This window comes from Moschus berezovskii, chromosome 3 (genome assembly GCF_049115385.1).
Source record: "Moschus berezovskii isolate FMDL1 chromosome 3, NW_MosBer_1.0, whole genome shotgun sequence".
NCBI lineage: Eukaryota > Metazoa > Chordata > Mammalia > Artiodactyla > Moschidae > Moschus > Moschus berezovskii.
This window is the reverse complement of record NC_142462.1, coordinates 88,626,059-88,652,262: the sequence shown is the minus strand read 5'-3', so window position 1 is coordinate 88,652,262 and position 26,204 is coordinate 88,626,059. Positions and strand designations below refer to the sequence as shown.

The 26,204-nt window shown below is 42.2% G+C and overlaps 1 protein-coding gene across 2 annotated transcripts in view; it reads right to left on the bottom strand.

Moving 5' to 3' along the window:
• GLI3 (GLI family zinc finger 3) overlaps positions 1 to 26,204 on the bottom strand; it is a 323,331-nt gene that overhangs the window by 52,140 nt on the left and 244,987 nt on the right. For both annotated transcript variants that reach the window (XM_055421143.2, XM_055421144.2), the window contains exons 9-10: positions 25,196 to 25,309; positions 23,630 to 23,770 (exon numbers count right to left, since the gene is read on the bottom strand). In XM_055421143.2, coding sequence (XP_055277118.2) covers positions 23,630 to 23,770; positions 25,196 to 25,309 — 255 coding nt within the window. The remainder of the gene's footprint in view (positions 1 to 23,629; positions 23,771 to 25,195; positions 25,310 to 26,204) is intronic.

The following is a 26,204-nucleotide window of genomic DNA, read 5'->3' as shown; positions in this document are numbered from 1 at the left end:
TGGAGCAAAGACAGGGCTAGCATTTTGTACACGTGGCAGGAAGTAGCCAACACCTGGTTCTAGAAAAAGGCTGCTTGCTCACCATGGGCCTCCTTGTGTCTGTCACGAAATGCCATTCACCTAGGCTCTGGCTGATCTTGAAAAATCACTGACCAGGGTGGGAAAAGAGATTGTGGATGAAGACAAGGGCATTTATTTTACCACCTCCTCAGTTTCCTGTTAAATTTCTTTTTCTCCTTTTGGCTGCTTATCTCTAGTCTCCAAAGTCCAGGGTCAGCCGCGGGGCTCCAATTGGTGAGAAGAATTGAGGAAGGAGGGGGGAAAGGAAAGGAGGATTAGGCAATTTGGGGGGAAGAAAGTAGATAATTCAAGTCACTTTCTTCTTTAAGAGTCCTTAGTTCAGAATGGCCAAAGGATGCTATAGTTCTTAGAACCAAATCTCACGCAAGCTTCTACCACAAAGAAATTAATTGCTTTACCACTTACATCTCAGTTGAATATGTCACCCCCTCAAAAGAGAATAAAATGAAGTGTTTTTCTCATTTAAAAAATTTTTTGTTGTATATTGGAGTACAGTTACTTAACAATGTTGTGTTAGTTTCAAATGTACAGCCAAGTGATTCAGTTATACATATGTACGTATCTATTTTTTTCAAATTCTTTTTCCATTTAGGTTATTATAGTTTATTGAGTGGAGTTCCTTATGGTATACAGTAAGTCCCTGTTGCTTATCTATTTTAAACACGTGATGTGCTGTGCTAAGTTGCTTCAGTCGTGTCATACTCTTTGTGACCCTCTGGACTATAGCTCGCCAGGCTCCTCTGTCCATGGGATTCTTCAGGCAAGAATACTGGAGTCGATTGCTATGCCCTCCTACTGGGGTTCTTCCCCACCCAGGGATTGAACCCATATCTTTTACATCTCCTGCATTGGCAGGCAGGTTCTTTACCACTAGCGCCACCGGGGAAGCCCTATTGTAAATTCAGTACTGTGTATATATCAGTTCCATAACAAATTTAATATGTTAAGCAGAGAACAAGTTCTACACCAAAATACAGATTCCCTTAAGAGAGTGTGTGAAGGACCAGAGCTCTAGCATAGCCTGGGAAGCCAGGCTCTCCTGTCCTCCATGCCCTAACCCTGGAGGTGTGTGTGAGCGCCAGGCTCTGTAGAACCAGTGGGGACAGGGCACGTGCAGGGATTATCTGGGAGCTGGTTGGAATGCAGGCTCCCTAGGCTCTCTAGTACCCCACCAGATTCAGGGTGAGAGTCAGGACCCACGAAGGTGGGAGAAATTCTGCCTATTTTTGGAGTTTTACCAGGGAATGAAGGGAAGATGTAAAGCATTCAGGGAGATGAAATACAGGATATATCACAGATTCTCCCTTTCATGGAGGAACTGATGCTTTTGAATTTTGTACTCGAGAAGACTCTTGAGAGTCCCTTGGACAGCAAGCAGATCAAAACAGTCCATCCTAAAGGAAATCAACCCTGAATATTCATTGGAAGGACTGATGCTGAAGCTGAAGCTCCAATACTTTGGTCACCTGATGCGAAGAGTCGATTCATTGAAAAAGACCCTGATGCTGCGAAGAGCCTGAAGGCAGGAGGAGAAGGGGACGACAGAGGATGAGATGGTTGGATGGTATCATCCACTCAACAGACATGAGTCTGAGCAAACTGAGGGAGACAGTGAAGGACAGGGAAGCCTGGTGTGCTGCACTCCATGGGGTCGCAAAGAGCTGGACATGACTTAGTGACTGAACAACAATCATAAATTCTAACCCCAAAAAGGACCTGAGGGACCAGCAGAAGCCAAGATCACTGAGCAGGGCTGGCATAAAACTGGGCCAAGAAAGGCCCGCAGGGGCTGAGGGAGCCCTCCAGAGTGCTTCTCAAAGATGAAAACAAAATGTGCATGTCTGAACCAGTAAAGCATGCTGCTCAGTTTGACTACATAATTTTTTGAAAGCAAGATGCTCTTGATGGAGGAAAGGGTGCTCTGATTTTAACCTGGCACCAAGAGTGCTCATCTCCCTGCAGACGACAGTCTGTGAGCTGGACCCTGGTCTGCTCCAGGCATCCACCTCCCCTACAAGAGTCAGAGAGGCCTGGATGGAGCCCAGCATCCCTTCCAGACCACACTCTGGATCCTGGGATTCTGGAATTCCCTGGACCAATGGACTCTGAGTCTAGTTTCTGTGCCAGGACAGAACTCTTCCTGGAGTCATCCCTGGGAAGACAAACCATGCCATCTGTCTGAGAACATGTCTCCCTGGACCAAGAACTACCTATCTGGGGGGCTGGGGTGGGGCATGGACTAACAGGGGGGAGTCTCCATGCATCTCCAGAGACAGAGCAGGGAGAAAAGAGGGGCTGGGAGGCAATCATCCCTGGGCCCCCACATTCTGGTACAGGACTCAGAATTCTCTCTTCAACTTGGCCTTCCCAGTCATTATGACAGCATTTTGTGTGTGTGTGCATGTGTTCTAAGTCGCTTCAGTTGTGTCCGACTCTTTGTGACCCTATGGACTGTAGCCTACCAGGCTCCTCTGTCCATGGGATTCTCCAGGCAAGAATATTAGAGTGGGTTGCAGTGCCCTCCTCTAGAGGATCTTCCAGACCCAGGAATTAAACCTGATTCTCACGTCTCCTGAATTGGCAGGCAAGTTCTTTACCATTAGAGCCACCTGGGAGGCCCATGACAGCATGTTAGGCCAGGTCAAAGTATAAAATAGTTTATCTAACAGTTTCTTAGTCTGACTTACAGCTGCTAAGAATTTAGCTACACAGCATGTGGGCCCTTGTTTGTACTCCTGCAGATATCAGAGGGCAATCCCGACAGGGATTAGACCTCCAGATTTTGGCAGCCGGGGTCAGTTCGATTTATTCCCAAGTTGGAACACAGGATTCCAAAGCAAACAGGCATTCCTTCAAGTGGACCAGACAGATGGCTCCCAAGTTCCTCAGGGGAGACATTACTGATGCTTTCAGAACCCCTACAGGGGAAGGCCATCGAAACAAAGGTTGGTAAGTGCATTTCATGTTTTCTTAGTACTTTAGGTAAAGAATGATTCATTTTGATTTGGTTCTTTTTACCCATTTCTCAGTTTCTTAAGGTTTTTCAAGCATTTCTGATGGCTAAAAGCACAGTGATGGGAATCCTGGAGATGTTCTGAGCTCAGCCCTGACACACCCTCAGAATAAAGGGGTCATCTTCATCTCATGATTCACAAAGAAAGGAAAACGAGGGACCAGTTAGCTGCTTAGGAACACTTCTTTTGCAAGGGGGCATGTCACAGGGCTTGTGGAATCTTCGTTCCCTGACCAGGGATTGAACCTGGGCCCTTGGCTGTGAAAGCGCCGTCAGGGAATTCCCTACTGAGTAACAGTTGACATCACTGCAGATGCCTCAGCTCTGCTCAGAACACAGGTGATGGGTGAAATGAATCATCAAGACAATCAGGCTCAGAAAGGAAATTTAAAAAAAAAAAGGAAAGAGGAAAAAAAAAAAAGAAAAGCAAAACCCAGCAAGAGCTATTTGTTGCTATACAACAGAAAGGATGAGAAACAACAGAATATTAAAAGTGTGTTATATAATCTCTTGCGTATTTGCAATAAACACAAAGACAAGATTGTGACTTACTCTGATAAGGACTGTAGTCTGAAAAAAAAGGATGCCAACACTGAATGATCAGACCAAGTTTTATATCTTTGACATTGCAAAAGACTCAGGCCACGTGCCTACAGTCTAAACCCAAAGGGAATTGAGGTATTTGTTGAGGGAAAAATATTCTTTTTCTAGTATTCAAAAAACATTTGATTATTTGCCTGTCAATGGCCTTAGCACTCACACTTTTATCTGACAGTATCTCAGAAAAAAATTTTTTGGTGACCTAAAGTAAGCACAAAAGACAGACTTCTAAAGAAACTTCTAAGGGAAATTTTCATAAATACTAACAACAGCAGGACTAAAAATCCAGAACATTTTGGGTTAGATAGTCCTGGAATCGGAGAAGGCAATGGCAAGCCACTCCAGTACTCTTGCCTGGAAAATCCCATGGATGGAGGAGCCTGGTGGGCTGCAGTCCTTGGGGTCGCTAGGGGTCAGACACGACTGAGCGACTTCACTTTCACTTTTCACTTTCACACATTGGAGAAGGAAATGGCCACCCACTCCAGTGTTCTTGCCTGGAGAATCCCAGGGACGGGGCAGCCTGGTGGGCTTCCATCTATGGGGTCACACAGAGTCGGACACGACTGAAGTGACTTAGCAGTAGCAGTAGCAGCAGCAGTCCTGGAATACAAGGGAACTCTCTGGCCTGATGACTGCCCAAATTCTTATCCTGAGTTTGTTACCTGAGGAATTCTGAGGTTTGGCTCTCAAGTGGTTTGCCCATCTAATTCATTTTACTAGTTAATGTGTTTTATAACAAAATTTTTAATTAAGGAAAGGAAAAGCTGGGACTAAACAGAGAGGAAAGAGTGCTAGAACTGTCCAAAAACTGAGATGATTTCATTCATTTTTCTTAAGAATGAATGCCAACCTAGTCCTTCTCTGAACACAGCACGTGACTGGCTTCAAGAAAAAGTGCCTGGCTTCAAGAAAGGTCTGAAAAATAAAACAATTTCTCTCAAGTTTGAGAGGGACTAAGAATTCATCTAGTGAGGAACCCAAGGAAGCTCTCATTACCTCTTTAACACCTCACACCCACTGGTGTCTAATTTAAATACCTAAGGCGAGCTGCAGTCCATAGGTCGCAAAGAGTCGGATACTACTGAGCAACTGACCTGAACTGAACTGAAGGTTGAGTTCTCCTTCTTACAGTAGCATTTTGGCCAGCTCTTGCTGTCAAATTAATTCTCATTATATTGAGCCTAAATCTGTTTCCCTACAGTTTCCGTGCATTAGGAAAAAATCAGATCTACTTTCCACAGGACAGCGACCCATCCGCAAATAGTTGAAGACGGTCATTATACTCTGAGCTGTCTCTGCCCACCTGAAACCCCCATATCTCTCTTCACTGGTTCTATCGAATACTATCAATGAGGCACGTTTGAAGAATCTATTTCTGCTTGATCCAATCAGTATATCTTTAGAAACCAAAGTGCTGAGCTAAGTGGTATTTTCCTGAAACAAGAAGAGCATGATTCTAATAAAGTGTACTTCTATTTTTGTAGTTGAGAATCCCATGAGCTAGTTTTGGTAGCAGATCTCTAGTGTCTAGTAAAAGTGAATTTATAGTTCATTAAAGGTTCTATGTTGTTATCATCATTTTTAATCTCCTTGGGGTGATTGTAGGGTTTTGATTTTTCGGGATCTTTGAGGACCTTGATTCAGTCATTAACTGGATTTGAACATTCCTCATAAACAACTTTGATGATAATTGCACTCTATGGCTTTGCTGGAAACAAACAAACATCGAATTGTTAAGCAAAACGGGGCTGGGGGCGGGGGGCAAGCCCAGCAGCCTGCTTCTAGAAGCAGCTCCCCGCTCATGTCCAACCATGCCTCATCACCCACCCAGTGACTACATCTCCTAACTGCTGTTTAGTGCAACCATCACTCTCTGTCTTGGCCAAAAGTGCTTATTAAATATTTTGCTGAGGTCCCAACATATATTTACTGCATTTTCATGGCCAATCAGTCTAACAAAATTGCCAAAGAAAATATCAGCCCGGTCCAGCGTGATGTTTTTCTTGGTGAGCCCTGACGATCCCAGTGATTATTATTTTATCTTGCGATAAAACAACAATCTTTTAACAAGATAGTTTCTTCTAGAGTTGACTTGACTTTCTCCACCTGTCATTTTCAGAATTCATTCTTTTGCCCCCTTGGAAGGTGCACAATGATATCACCGTCTTCAATTTCCCAGCCCTCATCCATCTTTTGTGTTTGCTCAAAAGTTTCTGATGTTGGTTCACGGTTCCATGTGTAAGGAACCTCAGTCCCCTGACACTGGATAAGCCTATCTGCTCGAGAGATTCTGTCACTCAACTGGCTTTGGATCTCCTTTGCCAATGGTGATCTTAATCCTTTTTCAGCTGGACAGGCACTTGTCTTCCTTTTCCTGCTGTCTGCACCCCCAGTGCATGGGTCACAAAAAATTGGACACTGAGCATGCACATACATGCTGGATGTTAATTTTTTGTTTGTTTGTTTTTGGATATTAATTTTATAATTGCTTCTAAATGTAGAATCTTAAAAACAACCGAACCCACTACCTACCTTTTTTTAAACCAAGTGCAGAGAACAGTGAAGTCTGGAAAGGCTAAGAAACTTATCTAAGGCCACTAAACTGGTCAGTGTGACTCTGCTACTAATTAATTACAGACAAATACAAATTCTCTTGTTGTAAAGGGTTGCTTAGCATATATTATGACAGTTTGGCCTTTCGACTTCTTATCTCTTGCATTCTACCATCCCCAGCTTCACTCAGCTCACCTCTGCCCCCAGCATACAGCCTCTCTCTGCCTCTGTCTGTCTGTCTCTATCTCCATCAGTCAATCTCTGTTTTACTCTTGCAAAGGGAAAATTACCTTCCCCCAAAACACACACATTTATTGCAAGTTGAATATCTCTGAAAGTAGATATAACTCATCATCACAAACATCAGACCCCTTTAATCCAAACAGAGGTGAAAGTCAGATTTCCATCTAAGGTTGATCATCTTGACTCAAGATAAAACTCATGCACTCATCCAAAACATGCTTTTGTCTTTTGCTTGAGAGAGAATATGTGAAATTGATTATATTAAATGTTGGGCTGGAAACAACACTGGAAGGAGGCAGAACACTTGGAACTTGAAACCCTGAGCTCTGGGTCAGCACTCCCACCCTGCACGTCTGCGGTTATTTACTACTTCTGCTTTAAGCTGTAGCCCTCCACATGGAGATACTCAAGGATGAGACTTCTCAGGGTGGAAACAGCCAGCAAGACAGCCCCTTGGCATGGTACCAAGGCACATTACCAGCTGCAGAGACACAGCTTGGACCTTACATCTGAACCTCCTAATGGGCTGGATAAAAAGCACAAGGCTTTGGATGGGGAGCTCCTGCCAGGGAGTTGGGAGTCACCCAAAAAAACCATTCTGACTGAGCAACCACAGCTTCTCCAAAAAACAAGCAACAACTATGCAGAATATAGATCCCGATGGAATTCTTTGGTAAAGTTAGACTATAAGTCATATGTACAAATGGTGGAAAGAAAGTGCATACATGTAGACAGGTAAGAGGGATACCCTCGTGGCTCAGCAGTAAAGAATTTACTTGCAGTGCAAGAGGCGCTGGAGATGCGGGTTCAGTCCCTGGGTGGGGAAGATCCCCTGTAGGAGGAAATGGCAACCCACTCCAGTATTCTTGCCTGGAGAATCCCATGGACAGAGGAGTCTGGCAGGCTATGGTCCATGGGGTTGCAAAGAGTTGAATACGACTAAAGCAACTGAGCACGCATTTAGACTATCTGGCCTGACTCCAGTACAGTGGCTGGTGAGGCAGGCTGAGGACCTCAACGGGCTTCTGGGAAAGGGGAGGCACATTCCTTAGAACTCATGGTTTAGAGGTGACACAGGGGAGGGAAAGCAAAATAGCTCATTTCCTAGCTTGCTCTTGTCTTTGTGTTCATGTGAATGAATATGCCCTTGGGACCAGGAACTGAAGGTACATCAGTGACTCAGATTAGTCCCATCCTCCAAAGTTTCCAGAGCTAGGCTCCTCTGTCCATGGAATCTTCCTGACCCAGGGATTGAACCCACGTCTCCTGTGTCTCCTGCCTTGGCAGGTGAATTCTTTACCACTGCACCATCTGGGAAGCCAACATCTAGCTATAGACCCACAAATGAGCTACTGTGAGAGGATTATGTCCATTTTCCCTGAACAGAATCTCATCTGAATCACCATTTAAATATAAAATTTGGTCAACCTCTCAATCTATTTTCTTTGTCCAAGCCCACATGACTTCATAACTGTGAATATTTAGTCTATGCATTTGTCCAAACAGTCACACCACTTTTGGGGGAAAAATGGTGACAGTAGATATATGGACCTATTTTCTGAGGATGCCCATGTGCCCACAGAGGGCGGAGCTATCAGGCACTCTGTTGAGAAGCACCCAGACAGCCAACTTGAGTCCATGGAGGGTAAGAAGAGCCCATGCACAGAGGGGAGGTGCTGGGGGGCCAGAATGACAAGTACTTCCAAGGGTTAGCAGTAAGACACCCTAGGAAGGAAGAATTGTACAAGAGAGCTTAAAATCTGCTGTAGGTTGGCCATTTCTCATAGAATTATAAATTAAACATAGAATTACCATATGACCGAGCAATCTCACCCCCAGAATTGAACCCTAAAGACCTGAAAATAAATGTTGAAACAAGAAATGGGCGCTCATAAAAACACAATAGTCAACAGGTGGAAAGCATCCAAACTGTTTCCACAGATAAAAGGATAAAGAAAATGTAGTATAAACAGAAAATGGAGCTTGCTTTGGTGATAAAAAGGAAGGAAGCACTAACACATGCTACAGATTGGATGAACACCGCTAAGTGGAAAAACCAAGATACAAAAGATCACACATGATTTCTTTTATACAAAATGTTCAGAATAGGCAAATAATCCATAGAAACAGAAAGCAGCTTAGTGGTTTTCAGGGGCTGTGAAGGAAGAAGAACAGTGATTGCTTAATGGGTATAGTTTCCTTTTGGAATGAGGAAAATGTTCTGGACCGAGGTTGTGTAATGGCTGCATAAAATTGTGAATGAGCTAAATGGCACTGAATTGAACACTTTAAAATGATCAAAATGAGTATGCCCTCTCTCACCACTTCTATTCAATATAGTACTAGAAGTCCTAGCCAAAGAAATTAGGCATGAAAAGGAAATAAAGGGTGATGAAATTGGAAGAAATGAAGACAGCTGCATCTATTTATAGATGAAATGATTTCATGTATAGAAAACCCTAAGATTCCACCCATAAAACTGTTAGGACTAATAAAAAAAGTTTAGCAAAGTTTCAGGAAACAAAATTCACATACAAAATCAGTGTTTTACAAACTAACAAATAACCATCTGAAAGCAAAAGTTAAAAAGCAATTTCATTTACAATAGCTTCAAAAACAATAAAATACCTAGGAATAAATTTAAAGGCAGTTACAGGAAAAACTTAAAAGATCTGTATACTCAAATCTAGAAGATATTAATATTGATGAAAAAATTAAAGCAGACAAATAAATGGAAAGATAGTCTATGCTCTTGGATTGGAAGTATTAGTACTGACAAAACTCATATAGTACCCCAAGTGATCTAGAGATTCAGTGCAATCCCTATCAAAATTCAATGGTATTTTCCACAGAAATAGGAAAAAAACTTGAAATGGATTAAAGACACCAAACTATAAAGCTCCTTGAAGTAAACACAGAGAAAAAGCTTCTTAACATTGGCCTTGGCAATGATGTTTTGGATATGACACCAAAAGCACAGACAGCAAAAGCAAAAATAAGCCAGTGGGAGCATATCAAACTAAAAAGCTCTGTAGAGCAAAGGAAACAAAATGAAAAAGCAGTCTTCTGAGTGGGAGAACTTATCTGCAAACAATATATCTGATAAGGGATTAACGTCCAAAATATCTAAGGAAGTCATCCAAGTTGATAGAAAAAAAAAAAACCAAAATAGTCCAAATTAAAAAGATCTAAATAGACAGTTTTCCAAAGAAGATATACAAATGGCCAACAGGTACATTAAGAAGTGTTCAGCATCAGAAATCATTGGGAAATGCAAATCAAAATCACAATGAGATATCACCTCACACCTGTTAGAATGGCTATTATCAAAAAGACAGGAGACAACAAATGTTGGCGAGGATGTAGAGAAAAGAGAATGCTGGTGCTGAACAGGGAGAACAAGGAACTATTGGTGGAAATGTAAATTGGTATAGGTTTCATCATGGACAGGCATCTCCTCAAAAAAAAAAAGGAATATTATTCACCCTTTAAAACAGAACGTTCTGCCATTGTGACAAGATGGGTGAACCTGGAGGGTATTACGCTATGTGAAATAAGTCAACAAAGAAAGGCAAATGCTGCATGGTGTCACTTATACGTGGAATCTAAAAAAATAAAAAGTAAAGTGAAACTCATAGAGGCAGTATTAATCTTGTTACCAGGGTCTGTGGTCTCATCACAGCACAATAAAAGGTAATTGAGGTGACAGATGTCTTAATTAACTTGACTGTTAGTCATTTCATGTCATATATGTATATCAAATTATCACACCATATGTTTTAAACATTCCTGGAGGAGGGCACCACAAGCCACTCCAATATTCTTGCCTGGAGAATTTTATGGAGAGAGGAGCCTGGTGGGCTATGGTCCATAGGGTCTCAAAGAGTTGGACACGACTGAAGAGACTTAGCATGCATATACACACACATACTTTAAACATATACAGTTTCTTCCATCATCCCTCAGTAAAACTAGAAAAAATAAAGTGGTCAAATGATAAATTTTATGTTATGTGTATTTTAACACTTTTTTTTTTTTTAAAAAAAAAGAAAACCCTGATGCTACTCAGTGGATGAACTGGCTGGGCTCCCAACCAGAATGGTCCTTGCAGCCTCCTCCCCCCTCTGGCTAGGCTGAACTGCGCATGCCCATGCTCTCCTGCCTCTGAGCAGAAAGGCTAGTCCTAATGAGCTCAAGTGTCAGCGCACTATAAATTACTGCAAGGGGAAAAAAAGAAACAACTTGATGCATGGCTGAGGATCTAAAAGAGGAATGTCCACCATTGTTTGTGATTATGGATCACATCACAATCTAATAGCAATTTTTATTTAATCAATAATTTCCATGCTGAACAGACAGGCCTGTTACAGAGAATCGACAGGCAGGTACTGATAGCAAAAAGCCTTGTTATTAATCTTTCCTCTGCCGGCTTATCAGCCAAACTACTGTAAAAGGCACCACCAAGATGGATTTTAGAAAGCCACTTTTCTCCTCTTGCACCCCCTCCCCCTCTTTCCCTCTCCCATAACAGATCGTGTAATGGAGACTCTACATTTATTTGAGTCACCTGGGGCTTGAGCGGCATAAAAAGGCAGTTCATATTAAACAATTTCACAAATCGGGAGGACCTGGACCATCGCTCAGGGTTAGCCATTATAGGCTAATAAATCATACTTTCTCTTTGAGTTGTCAGTCGCCGAAAAGCTTTGTACAAACGTTGGCATCTGTAATTCCGTAAAGGCTTTTCATCTTGAAATAAGATGCTCTGGACTGATAACTAGAATAATCCCCTCTTGATCAAGAAAAAAAAAAAAATCTGCATTTTAACAATTAAAGCTCCCGCCAGAAGCTGAATGACTCAGTACTGAGACTAGAGCGAAGTTATCTCCACTGAACACCAGGAGAATATAGCCAGAACAGTGTTTTCTGTGCAGTTTGTTTGACTGCTTTATCTGGCCAGTAGGAACTGCACCATCTCTGGCCTACTTGTCCAGGAGAGGGAGGCACGAACACTTTCACTGCCTCCACGGAAGGATTCTCGGGAAGACCTGCTGCTCTTCCTGAGCCAAGATTCTCCTGCTTGTCCTGGAGAGAAAGCTTGGCTTCTTGGGACGAACCACCCACACGTGCTGATACATGAAGCTAACACCCAATAAACCGCACAGGTGAGATGCGGTTGGACCAGGTGTGTCAAGAGACCTCCCCACCCCCGAATCCTGTAAAGCAGACAGAAGAAGGCAGGTACAGTTTTCTTTTCCTGACTTGAAAGACATTTTCAGAACTTGAGATCATGTATCCATGACTAGAATATAAGGCAGAGCAGAGAAACAAAACAAAGAAAACTGGTAGTAGTCACAACAAAACTATCACTACCTGGGTGTTAAACTTTGACTAGCACCAAAGCAAGCATCTTCCAAAAGTGATCAGAGATCACTCTCCCAACACACTGATCGATCTACTTTAGAGACAACAGGATTTTGGGCGCTGTAAGTAATGAGACTGGGCCACTCACAAAAGAGACAGGGGTTCCATGAGCCACCTCCCAGGTGCCCAGCTGGCAACTGGAAACTTCAAACTTCTCTCTGAACAACTTCTACAATGTCCATGTTAGCTGTGAAAACCCTGAAATATCTCTGAGCTCTCCTTCCCAAGTTTTAAAAAATAATTTCCTATTCAAAGTCTTGGTTCCAGCTCTGCCCCTACCCTACTCCTGTCTTCTTCAACACAGCTTTGTAAAATTCAGCCCTCATCATTTCAAAGCTCATGCTGGCTCAAGTTTTCTTATCAGAAACATCAATTCTCCTTACTCCATCTAGAATAGAAGTCAGACGGCTCATCTAGCAGTCAGGTCGCCCATGAAATGGTGCTTCTCTGCTCCATAACCTTACTTCCCACTACCTTCTGCCTTCCAGACACACTCTGGTTCTATCACAACTGCATTACTTACCATTCCTCAGTCCAAAAGCACAGAATAAATCATTTTGTAACTACACGTCAAGAAATGCCCATCCTTATATAAGCCACTCCTAGGTAAAATTGTCCCATACTTTCTGAACCCTTTAACTTCTTCCTGCTGTCTTTTCCACATGGAAGCTCCAGCTCCTCCCTAAAATGGTCTTTCCCTATTTAAATCCACTTGCTTTTTCAAGATAATATTTCAAGCACCATTTCATAGGCGACCTGACTGCTAGATGAGCTGTCTGACTTCTATTCTAGACCTTTCTCTCTGTCCTTCTTCTATCCCTCCACTTCACTTTCTTTCCCACTGCTCTGTCTTCCCAATAGCTGGCCCTGTCTCTTCCTGGACAGTCTGCCCTGTATGTTCTTCTAACTTAAAGGGATAGATTTAGAAAGATGAGTGTCTCTGTTTCCCAACACCAAGCCCATAAGTCTAACTTGCATGAAGCTTTTTTCTTCTCAATACTATGTCTGAAATTTGTGTAGTGGCCACTACATGGCAAAGATGCATTGTAGCTGGTAGCAGCCTACAGAGGTGAGGGGGCACAACCAAATTACCAACATATTTATATATTCTTTTCTTATTCTAATGAAAAATCTTAATCTCTCCATTCTTCAATTAATTAGGCTTTTTTATTGCTACTTCTGGATTTTATTCTTCCTTATACTTGAATAATGCTTTAGAGTTTACAAAGTACCTCCATCATATGATCTCATTCTATCCTTATAAATAAAAAATAAATTAAAAAACTCTGTGAGGAAAATAAGATAGATATTATTATCTCCACTTTACTGATGATAAACTGAGGATTGAAGTTGTAGAGTGACTTAAAATCAGAAACAGCTTTTTGGTAGTGGGTGCATGCTCAGTCGCTAAGTCCTGTCTGACTCTTTGCAACCCTATGGACTGTAGCCTGCCAGGTTCCTCTGTCCATGGGATTTCCCAGGCAAGAATACTGGAGTGGGTTGCCATTTCCTTCTCCAGGGGATCTTCTGGGGATAAAAAAAGTAAATATCCAACATACCATCCAATACTCTCTCCACACCCCACTCACTGATGAACGCTAGTTTTACTAGTAACTGGCGGGGGTGGAGAAGTGAGGGTGGTTTAAGTTTAAGGCCTTGGCCTAAACATAGTCTTTTAAGGATATGCCACTTAGAGTTCTCTTCTCTTGCCAACATTAATCGTTCTAGAAATGAAAAAGAAAATCTTGACCTAAACATAGTCTTTTAAGGATATGCCACTTAGAGTTCTCTTCTCTTGCCAACATTAATCGTTCTAGAAATGAAAAAGAAAATCTATCTGTGGCAGTATTTAGCTAATCTCAGAAAAACATAAATGTCTCTGAATCTGCAAAAACTCCTTGCACTAGAAAACTGCTTTCTGTTCCTAGAGCTCTGTTTTATGTCAAAGTGGGAGCCTGATCTCCAACCCTGCTTGCCATGATCTCAGAAGCTGAAGTCTGAATGACTTCCTTCGGTCTGCAAGAAAAAAAAAATAGTGGTGGAATTTCTTCACTAAGACAAGGGGCTTGGCTGGTTTGGGGACTTCCTGAGAACTACTGAGTGTCCCTAACCTTAGAAAATGTGGCTTTAAAATAAAATTCTGCCAATTTATGCACAATACACAATATATATCACATACGTGCACACACATGAATGCATATACACACACAATATATATATAAATGTAATATATAATGTCCATAAATATTATATATATGTAATACAAATATAATAGCCTTTTGCTGGAAACTATTTAATGAGGTTATCTTTTATTTTTAATCCAAACATCCTAAAGCCGGGGTCCCCAGCCTGTTAGGAAACAGGCTGCACAGCAGGAAGTGAATAATGGTGGGCAAGCAAGAGAATCTTTGTTTGCTGCTCCCCATGGCTCGCATTACCACCTGAGCCTTCCCCTGCTTCCCAGTCTGTTTCTTCCATGAAACTTGTCCTTGGTACCAAAAAGGCTGGGAACCACTGTCCTAAAGTCCATTTAAACAGGAGAAAATTTATCTTTAATCACAAATATACTTTTTTTTTTTTTGCTGTTTTCTTTTCTTCCCTCACTGCACGAGGAAAGATTAGGGCACTAGAGGGGTGAGTCTCCCATTCCCAGGGAAACATTTGACAATGTCTGGAGACATTTTTGGCTGTCACCATGGGGGATGGGCACTCCTCGCATCTAGTGGGCAGAGGTCAGCAATGCTGTGAACAGTCCTACAAGGAACAAGAGAGACCTCACCACAAAGAACCCTCTGCCCCCAGAGAGTTGAGACGTGCTCAAGTTGAGAAGCCTCGGTTTAGGGCAACCATTCAGGAGAACGTTCAGAAGGATGTCAGCACAGACGAACACATAACAGGATGAGGCTGTGAATCTCAACACACAGCAAGCTAGTCCAGTGAGGGATCTGGAGTACAAGGAAGGGACCCACTTCTCCAGCCCTTCTCTCCTAGGTTTCATGAACTGGAGCCCCAGTCAGTATCTTTATGCAGTTATTCATTTCATGATGATATGCCAATGTAAACACTGCCCAAATACCAGCCTAAACCATGTTTTTATAGTCAATGTGTACCTACTTAGCAGCCAGTAAATATCTTCACACTTCACTTTGGTGGTATGGAGAATCACTAACATTTTATTGAGTCTAATTTTAAGCTAATTCCCCCAACTGTTTTATGAAGTAAATACTATTATTATTCTTGTTTCACAGAGAAGGAGTGTAACATGGCTAGAGTGGAGAGCATGCTTTGAAGATAGGCCTGTCAGCTTTGAAACGCACATGGTACTGTAGCAGAAAAGTGGTCAGCCAAAGTTTTCTAGCAGATACGGTGCTGTTTCTTCTTACAAAATCACCACCCTCATCCTCACCATCACCATCATCACCAGCATTTTCACCACCATCATCACCATGATCTCCATATCTCAAAAGCTGACCTCCACAAATGGTCTGCTTTACGTTGACCTTAACTGTGTTTCCTAAATTTCCCAGAAGCCTTTCTAGATATCCTTATACCCTTAATCCTCTTCTGAGACCCTAGAATCACAACAACACTCTATGGCTTCACTCTGTCTAACCTTACATTGTTTACTATGCTTTTATGTTTCCTTGTCTCCCCCTCCCAATGAGGACCATTCCAGGAAGGTTTGGCCCAAGTCCTGCTGACAATGTGCCCACCACAAAGCTGGGGCAGTGGGCAGCAAGAAGGCTGTGCCCAGGCCCTCTACTTGAGCTGCTGTTTGTCAGTTCATACTTTTTCTGACAAACAAGAGGATTCATGATTTTAGCAAAATCTGCAAGTAAACTTTAGCAAGGTAGGCAGCCCAGCCCAAAGTGACATCATCTTTTCCTGTATAAACTGAGTCCATACACAGAATCCCAGGGGACCAATTACTGGCAGAATCCAGAATCTCACCTAAAGTATCATTCAGAACTGGTCAAAAAGCTTTCAATAGGAAAATCCTTCCCAAATGGCAGAAACACTTATTTGGATAAAGGTTCTGATGAACTATTTCAGGAGGTATAAAATGGCTGGACAAATTTAAGAAAGCAACTAAGAAATTACTTGATACCAGTTACATCTTATTCAAAATATGGATTTGCTATTCTTCATTCATGGGCTCAGGCACATTAGTAAAGGGGAAACTTTAGTAATTCAATAATTACTCAAGTAATTAATATACCACCCTTAGAAAAATTAACTACAATTATTCTGGAGGGGACTTAATCTACAGAGATGGCAAAGACTCTGGGAAACAGATGGTGAGTACCCGCCTCCTGCAAAACCTCATCCACAGCAGGCTAAAAACCTCATCCTTACCCCCTACCTCCCCAGCTCAATATGGGGGAAAGCACAGCTCAGCACCCCAGCGAAGTGCGGGAGAGCACAGCTCAAGACCACAGGTGGCTGCCAGTCAGTAAGTTGGTATCTGAAGTGAAACCTGTCTGCCATGCTTATTTTAAGGACTATCCAATCTGAATCCTTCATTTGCTTTTACAAAAACAACCAAGGCTGGGGGAGGTGAACTATCTCAGGAAGTCCCATCCGTCAGATCCACACTGGAGGAAGAGAATGGGGTCTCTGGCTTCAGTCAAGTGCACATCTCAGCTCAGGAACAATGAATATAAAATAAGCCTTAGAGCTAATATGCGGAAGCCACAAAATCCAATGGCACCACTCCTCACCCCTCCCCCATGCCACCCTGCAAAACACACATACATAAAACAAAGAGACGTGTAACCTCTTTGAGACCCTCTGTCTGTTTCTCATTAGGGCTGCTGCATGTGATCTCTGTTTGGCCTTGGACATGGGGGACAGCACTTATTTTCACGGCTGTTTCACAGTATGATAAGTGAGAAAATAACGTTCTAAAGGGTCAAATGGTTCCAGGGAGGTCACCTCAAGGGTCAGGGCAGAGATGGGGCTGCCACTCAGAATTCCACTGGCCCCAGGAGGCTCTCACTGGTGGACCACACAGCCTTCCATGCCCCCTACTTGGTATAATCTCCTGAGTGTCTTTATGGGAACAATTTCTGCAGGTGCAATTTAGGCAGTAACTCTGAAAAGAATGTGACCTTTGGGGCATGATTGTCAAAGGCTGACTTTGAAGTTGGTAGCTCTTCGTCTACATTTTCCATGCAGTATTTTCAAATAATTAGAGTAACTAAATTAACTAGCAACTCCATGTAGAGAAAATAAGATCAAAATCTTCACTCGTTCATTTGAGGTTTTATGTGCACACAAAACTAATTTCTGCCTCTTATCAGAGACCCTGATCACATCCTGAATTCAATTTTCTCTTAGGTAAAGATATACAATGCAACTTTAGCAAAGGGATCAAAATTAGCTGGAAAATATTTAAAATGCAAATTTGGGAACATGGTATTAATATGAAAATAATGTCTTCACCACATCGTAACTCTTCCTGGCGTTTCTACAGATGCATCAATTCTTTACAGATTAGATGTGCTTCCTTTATATCTACATCTCTATGATATTAAGAAGAAAGTCTTGCATTTTCATGCTGCTGATGTATAGAATTTGTGTTCCAGTGGCAGCAAAGGTGATTATAGCTGTGTTCTTCTGATAAAGAAAACTTCAGCAAGCTTTTAAAGATCAAAATTTGCAGCATATGAAAGCATTTAAAATCCTAGTAGGTGGCTAATCATTGTACGAAATGATGCATTTTTGACACCATGCTTAAAAGATACAAATGAAGGAGTGTAATGACCTACATGCCACCCAGATGAAGCTGGGGGCTAATACAAACACCTCTCACATTCTCTGCTGTTCGATCTTACAGGCAGGAGATAGGAGCCCCCATGGTGTAACTGCCAAGGCTCTCCCTGCAGGATTATTCTAGGGGGATCAGCGTGGGGAATAAAACTGTTAAAAAATAATTTGATCTTTTTAAGATCAATATCTTTGAACAAATAATATATGTATTACTCTTTAAATGGAAAGAACTGGTTGGAGGGGTGAAATAGAGGGAATGGTGGTGATAGAGCAAACAGGTGGGCGTTAGTTCTGATGATTATATTGTCTTTATTCTTCTGGATTCCACCAGTGATATTTTCAAGCATAACTAGATGCCTGGCAGTGGTGACTCACACCAAGGTACACATTCTTTGTCCTTCACATATATTCCCTTTCCTTCTTTTTAAAAAGCCTCTCAAAACATCAGTGGTACATACAACGCCATTCAGAAGCAAACAACCTGAGACTAACTTAGGTGGCAGGCAACGCATATTGGATATTTTTCCACTGTTCAAGGGCCAAAGCTGGAACTGTCTTCCAGGAGAGAATTAATACAAGAGGGAAATGGGTCTTAGGAAGTTTTAGAAGCCTCTCTCATCTCTTCGAGAACCCAGGCCAGCAGATAGAATTTGAGTTGTTTTACACAGTAAAAAAACTAAAACAAACCAAACCAAAACAAAAACCACATGCTGTGAACCAATATTCTACACCCTTCAGAAATATGTAAGATTAATGTGTTTTGGAATATATAATGCACGACAGCAAAAAGAGAATTAATTCATCTGAGATTAAAGGGGAAGTGTGGACTTTTCAAATTATTTTGAGATGTTAGAATATGTGTCTTCACATGTCAAGGTAAGAGAAAATGCTGGCATCTTGACAAATCATTAGTAAATTCTGTGTTAATCAGAAGTACTCTAAATTAATTTTTGTACTCTATGTCCGTCTTACTCTATTCTTCCTATTTTAACTAAGAAGGGAACAAAGTACACCAAAAACCAGCTAACAAAAAAATACATCTATCTTCTTAGCTTCTGGGCATAGAAGTAAATTTATGACAAATTTAATACTAGCTGGAGAGTCATGAAGCCCAATTATAATTATCTTGCTGAGAAGAGAAATTAATTAAACATCCTAGTGATAAAGACCTCACAGCAAACCTGGAATCAACACACCACGGGAGAAGGACAAGGGCTTGAACTAAAGCAGAAGAGAAGGCAAAGGCAATATTTAGCCCATCTGTTCAGACAGTAATGGACCAGGGTCATCTTTTCAAGAGAACACAGAGTGCAGGACACTGGAAATGAGACTACCTGGTGGGCAAAGTCGGCTGAGTCCCTAATTCTCCTCTTCAACTCTGTGATTTGCTAATGCGAAACACATGTCTCCCTTCTGCACCAAGTTCAAATGACTCTGGAATTCCAACCGTGCAGCTCAGCGACTGAACCAGAACAAGGGGAGAACTTGTCAGGATTTAAGAGCTTTCAGCAAAGCCCTTCAATTGCAGCCAGCACCCTATTCCACGGGAGGATATCAATTATAGATAGTGACTTGCTTTCGCAGGCAGTCGGGACTGTCAGACACTAGATAGACAACCATGAAGAATCATGAATCTTTCTATTAACTGTAAGAGGGGGAAAAAGAATGGGTCATGGCTATAAATAAGGCAGGGCATCAGAATGGTTTAACACCTTGCCTCTTGGTCGTCGGTAGCACGAAAATTCAACTAATTCACAAAATGTCCTCTCTCCAAGGAGAGTCGGAGGAACGCATACAGTTCATACTTCCTTTTGCCCCTATAAAACTGGGTTCTGCCACTGGTTTTTTTGGTCCGACTGCCACCCAAGTAATTAGGTGGACTTGAACTAGCTATTCATTCCATTGACAAAAAAATAATACACCAGGCCACTGCTGAAGCTATCAGATTCACCATAAGCAGGAAGGCACCTATTATGTCTGCCAGTTGAAGGAAAATCAATTTGAACACACAAGTTTGGAATTTCCGCACGCCAGATAACAAGTAAAAAGGTATGGGATAAGTGATATAAACCAGCATCCTTATTTATGTTTTTGTAAGTTAAAAATGTTAATTTCACTTAGCTAAGTTTACTGAACTCCTGTAATTAATCACAGACTAAAACTAGTATCACAAAGCGAATATATTGGTTAGTCTCCTAATCCTGACACAAATTTCTTCTTGCTGATTTGAAATTTAAAAATGTCACTGCATGTGTCATTCATTCCCTAGTTTTTATAATAAAACAGACAACATGGTGGCTGTTCAGTTTATTGGTGAAGCAGCCTTGCCTTAAAACTACTCAGAACTCTCTGTTAAAGCACCTTTCCTACCTCAAACCTTGTGCCACTGAAATTAGACAGAAGTATCTGTGATATCCGCTGTCTTTTAAAAACTTCCCTGTGACATAGAAGGCATGGAGAATATGCAGCTAACACCACAACCCAAAAATGTTACATTAAAACCGGCCTCTAATGAAGAACATGTTTCCTTTTAAATGTAGACTTAGAATACACTCCTGTTGCCTTTCCCATTTGATAACAGCTGGACCAAAATCAGGGCAGTCCTTGGAAAAATGACTTGTCCACAGAAAAGGCACCATGAGACTGAGTCCTCTCTCAGAAGGATGTTTTAAAAGGCAAGCAGCACCGCCAACATCTCGTTTATGACGACAGGTTTTGTACAAATAGTTCTTCCCGAGTAAGCTGTTCACTCACTCTATCACTGAGGGTATTCTTGGCCTCTTCCCCTCTTCGGGATTATTTCCCCACATTAAAAGAAAAATTCCAAACTTTTTTTTCCTCTTTAGTGTTACAGTGTCTGTGGTTTCCATTAAAACAGTCAGCAAGAATAAAAGGCCATTAAGTCAGGCTTGGCTTAAAAATAACACTTGCATCAAATTAAAGAGCAGGAATCAAATTAAGTTCATGGAAAAATCTGGAAATATACCCTAATTAAAAACATTTGATCTTTTAGTTTCTTGCTGGCTTGGAGAAATCTAGAATTCTCTCTATACTATTACAAGGAGACATAATAAAAAAAGAAATGGGGAGGAGGGGCCCGGATGTCATGTTAAACTCTCAAAATGTTCTGTATATGATGGACCTTAAAACCTGGCAAACCATGTATTTTGACCCTATAATGTATCTGCTGATAGCTCAGTTGGTAAAGGATCTGCCTGTAATGCAGGAGTTCAGTTCAGTTCAGTTGCTCAGTCGTGTCAGACTCCTTGCGACCCCATGAATCACAGCACGCCAGGCCTCCCTGTCCATCACCAACGCCCGGAGTTCACTCAAACTCATGTCCATCGAGTCGGTGATGCCATCCAGCCATCTCATTCTCTGTCGTCCCCGTCTCCTCCCCGCCAATCCCTCCCAGCATCAGAGTCTTTTCCAGTGAGTCAACTCGTCGCATGAGGTGGCCAAAGTACTGGAGTTTCAGCTTTAGCATTAGTCCTTCCAATGAACACCCAGGATTGATCTCCTTTAGAATGGACTGGTTGGATCTCCTCTCAAGAGTCTTCTCCAGCACCACAGTTCAAAAACATCAATTCTTCCGCGATCAGCTTTCTTCACAGTCCAACTCTCACATCCATACATGACCACGGGAAAAACCATAGCCTGACTAGACGGACCTTTGTTGGCAAAGTGATGTCTCTGCTTTTTAATATGCTATCTAGGTTGGTCATAACTTTCCTTCCAAGGAGTAAGCGTCTATCAATAACCTCAGATATGCAGATGACACCACCCTTATGGCAGAAAGTGAAGAGGAACTAAAAAGCCTCTTGATGAAAGTGAAAGAGGAGAGTGAAAAGGCTGGCTTGAAGCTCAACATTCAGAAAACAAAGATCATGGCATCTGTTCCCATCACTTCATGGGAAATAGATAGGGAAATAGTGGAAACAGTGTAATGCAGGAGACCCCGGTTTAATTCCTGGGTCGGGAAGATCCTCTGGAGAAGGGACCGGCTACCCACTCCAGTATTCTTGGGCTTCCCTTATGGCTCAAATGGTAAAAATCTACCTGCAATGCAGGAGACCTGGGTTTGAGCCCTGGGTTGGGAAGATCCCCTGGAGAAGGAAAAGGCTACCCACTCCAGTAATCTGGCCTGGAGAATTCCATGGACTGTATCAACCGTGGGATCGCAAAGAGTCAGACACGACTGAGCGACTTTCAGAAATAATAATAATAATGTAACTGCAGCATGTGCATATATTAGCAGAGGGGCCAGGGTACAGAAGACACTCTTCAAAAGCCCAAGCAACTGACATATATACATCACTATGTATAAAACAGATAACTAGTGAGAACCTACTGTTTAGCACTGGGAACTCTACTCAGTGTTCTGTGCTGACTTAAATGGAAAGGACATCCAAAAAGAGGGGATATATGTATTCGTATAGCTGATTCAGCAGAAACTGACGCAATATTGTAAAGCAACTATACTCCAAAAAGAAAAAAAAAAAAAAAGTCCACGCACGCAGCATATGAAACATGGAGGGTGTGTCAGGAATTGTATAATCTTAGTGTTTCAATGGGCTTCCCAAGTGGTGCAGTGGTAAAGAATCCGCCTGCAGGAGATGCAAGGGACACGGATTCAATCCCTGAGTTTGGAGGATCCCCTGGAGTAGGAAATGGCAACCCACTCTAGTATTCTTGCCTGGGAAATTCCAGGGACAGAGGGGCCTGTTGGGCTGTAGCCCACAGAGTCACAAAGAGTCGGACATGACTGGGCTGAGCAACTGAACACAGTACAACATACACAGCACAGTGTTTAAATGGAGGAGAGTTATCAAGTAAAAGGAATCGTCTAAAAAATAAAAAGTGTAAAAGCGAAGAGAATGGAGTGGGTATGTGCATGGTGTGTCTGAGTGACAGGGAAGAGAGCGGAGGGGATCCCAAAGAAAGCTACTCCATCAGATTTTCTTTCGTATTTAAAGCTTACAAAAGGGTTCCACATAGCAAACCATCCTTAATGCCTTAATGCAGCCCTGTGCTTTGACATCGTTTCATCCCTGATTATCTAAATGCCCTTCCATCTCAGCTACTCCTGGTCCCATTTGCCAGGGAGACTCCACTGGTCTGAGAAAGTACCAAACAAAGAGGAAGCACTAGCTGAGGAAACAGGGCTAATCAAGTATGCGTGTGCGTGCGTGTGTGTGTTGGGATGGGGGTGGTGGTGGGGTGCCCTGTATTTTCTGAAGTAACAGGCAGGGGAGCGAGGCAGAGACTTCTGAATCTGGCATGGGAAGAGAAGGTGAGGTTCTCAATCTGAGCACGTTGCAGTTTCCAAAACATACATCACTAAACACATTTTAAAATACATATCACTTTTTCTAATAACTTTGGGGCCTGCAAGAATTAGCTTCAAGCCAAGAAACTGTGCTAATGGTGTATCCTGAACCATTACCCACTTCTCATAGAGAATGCTAACTGCTGTCTAAAATAGTGGGAGAGTCCTGAGCTGGTGAGGGTCGGGGACAGTAAGGCAGAAAGGAAAAAAAGAACTTCCCCATCTCTCCGATTTTTTTTTTTTTTTGGTATTGTTACTGGGACTTGGTTGAAATCAAACTTGGTTAAAAGGTTAATAATAATTCATGTCCAGCTTACAATAACTCAATAACCATCAAAGTCGCTAACTCAAAATAGTGTTTTCTGGCTTACAGGATCAGAGTCATTACACTCTATTGAAGACTTTATTGAATTTTACACTAAGCTTTAGCTGACTGAACAGGTCAAGCACCATGGCTCAGAGTTTTCTTTATTCTCAGAGAGTCATAAAGCCCTCTTCAGTTTGCCAGGCAACTAGCTAAGAAACCTGACTCAGCTCGGGGTCAGGGGAGCTGACCCCACAGGAAAGGTCACCAAGTTGTAAAGCTCCGTTCACCAGCCCCCGTCACTCACATGCACCAGCTGCTCTTGGGTGTCGAACTCTCGAGAACAGCCTTCCCAGTGGCAGTTCGTCTCGTAGATGACTTCAGGCTCCTGTTTGCTTTCATCTTTGTCCCCTTCCTCCTTCACCAGGGTTGTTCCTTCTGGCTGTTCCTGAAAGGCAGGGAAGGGGGAAGCGAGGAGATAGAGGGGAACAAAAATCAGACACAATAGGAGGGCGGATAAGAAGAGAAAGGAGAAACTTGATGTAGGCTTGTCTTCCTCCAGATGCAGTTTTGTGGGGGGGAATAAAATGGAGCCCAGGTCTAACAACTGTGTTTGTGAACTGAAGAAACCAGAGATGGAATCATTTTTGTGCTTTTTTTTTTTTTTTCAGATTTACCCAATACACCTTCAGAGGTCATTAACTTGTGATTAAAGACAATAATCCAAAACCAGAATATTGGTGCAATGGTGAGGCCAAACTTTGCTATCCTGAGTACCAAGGTGGAAAAAAAAACCCAAAAAACTAAGATGTCATCACTTAAGAAAAGTAATCAAACTAGGTCATGTAGTCTTTACCCAAAAGACTGGTCTTTCTCTTTCAGTTAAAGTTTTTTCAGCTTATTAATTTGTTTATTCTTATAGTCTGGAAAGGGTTTACTGCTAATTCTAATTCTGTTCTCCCTGCCATTGGAGGTTGTGAGAGGCACTCTGTGGATTTTTACAGGGATCTAAGGCAGCTTGGCAGAAATGAAAAGACAAAGAATTTCCAGAATTCTGGGAGATGATTAGGTGTGCAAATTCAGGATCTGACCAGCAGTTAGATGGCAAAAGCTGTATACAAGTGTTTAGGTATAATTAGCAAAATGTAAGAGCAAACCCATGACACCCATTCATTCCATCCTTCAAGTGCTCCCTGAAAAGGAAATGTGGGCTTAAGTTTGGGCTAAAACAGCCTGACAATTTCAGGGTCCAGATTCTGCACACATCCAACTCTTGTCCAACCCCTATCTCAGGCATTGAATTAATATTCGTTGAGCTCCATATTGGGCACAGGGAACCTGAAAGATAGGCTGATGGGCATAATCTAAATATTTTTGAAACTGAGGCTCAGGATCTTAGTAACAGCAGAGACTAAACTGAAACTTAAACTTGTACTTTCAGGACTTTGGGTAAAGAGCCAGAATTGAAGTAACCTTAGATTAGGTTAGCTGTGGCAGGATCTCTCCTGGCTCTGTAGGGTCTCCTGGCCAGTGGGAAGAACAGGATCATTGTGGAGAATATCCTTGGTCTGCCCTGCTCAGGTTGAGAGCCAGGCACTCGTAATTCAGGCCCAAGATCAGAGCCAAGGCCTGAAGTTTGTTCACATCCCTGATCAACAACAAATGCATCCAACCACTTACTCTATGAACTCCAGTATCTACCCCACAGAGCTGCCTGCATTTTTGTGTGTTTGCTTCTGAGCTGGAGAAACAAACTCCAGACTTGGCCATCTGTCAAACATGTGTATACTGCCAAGGCCAAGAACACAGCAGACAAGCTGAAGCTGTGAAAGATGCCAGGCTAGATGGGGCCTGAGTCAGGCACCTCCCTCACCTGCTGGCCCCGTGGCCCTGGGCTGGGGAGGTCTTCATCTGGTTTGATCTTGGAACGTTTGTTGTGCACCAGGTCCCCCGTACTGCTTACTGCAGACTCACTTGTGGGCTTGTTCTGCAGGTCACATTGGCAGGGACAGAGACAAAAATTAGATTCTGATCAACGAGCAGGACCACAGCCAAAACACACGACTCGAGACTAGCAGACTGTTTTGGCACTAGAATGATGACAGATATGGCTCCTATTTCCAGGTATCACGGTTCAGAAAATGTGTTCACAGCTAGGATAATGAACTTATTTACAAACAGAAATCGCATTACAGATGTAGAAAACAATCTTATGGTTACCAAGGGGAAGGGGACAGAGGGATAAATTGGGAGATTGGGATTGACATATACACACTACTGTATATAAAACGGGCTTCCCACGTTGCGATAATGGTAAAGAACCTGACTACCAATGCAGGAGACACAAGAGACAGGGGTTCAATCCTTGGGTCAGGAAAATCCCCTGGAGGAGGGCACAGCAACCTACTCCAGTATGCTTGCCTGGAGGGTTACAACCCACAGGGTTGCAAAGAGTTGGAACAAGTGAAACGACTTGGCATGCTCGCATGCGTATATAAAACAGAACCAATAAGGGCTTACTGTATAGCACTGGGAACTCTACTCAGTACTCTGCAATGATCTTTATGGGAAAAGAATCTAAAAGATATATGTAAACGAATTCACTTTGTTGTACACCTGAAACATTGTAAATAACTGTACTGAAATAAAAATTGGAAAAAAAAAGACTCAGGATATTCATGAGGCTTTCATGCAGCATCTCCTTGTTTTTAATCATGAGTACCAACTCCTGGTGACTTTTCAAAGCTAGTGGAAAACAGCCGGAATCCTGGGTTTAAACGAACTCCAGTAGTCCAGCACACAGGGAGTGAATGACAGTAACCCATTCATGGGATGTATGTTTATTAAAATTTTTAAAATTTTATTTTTAACTGAAAGATAAT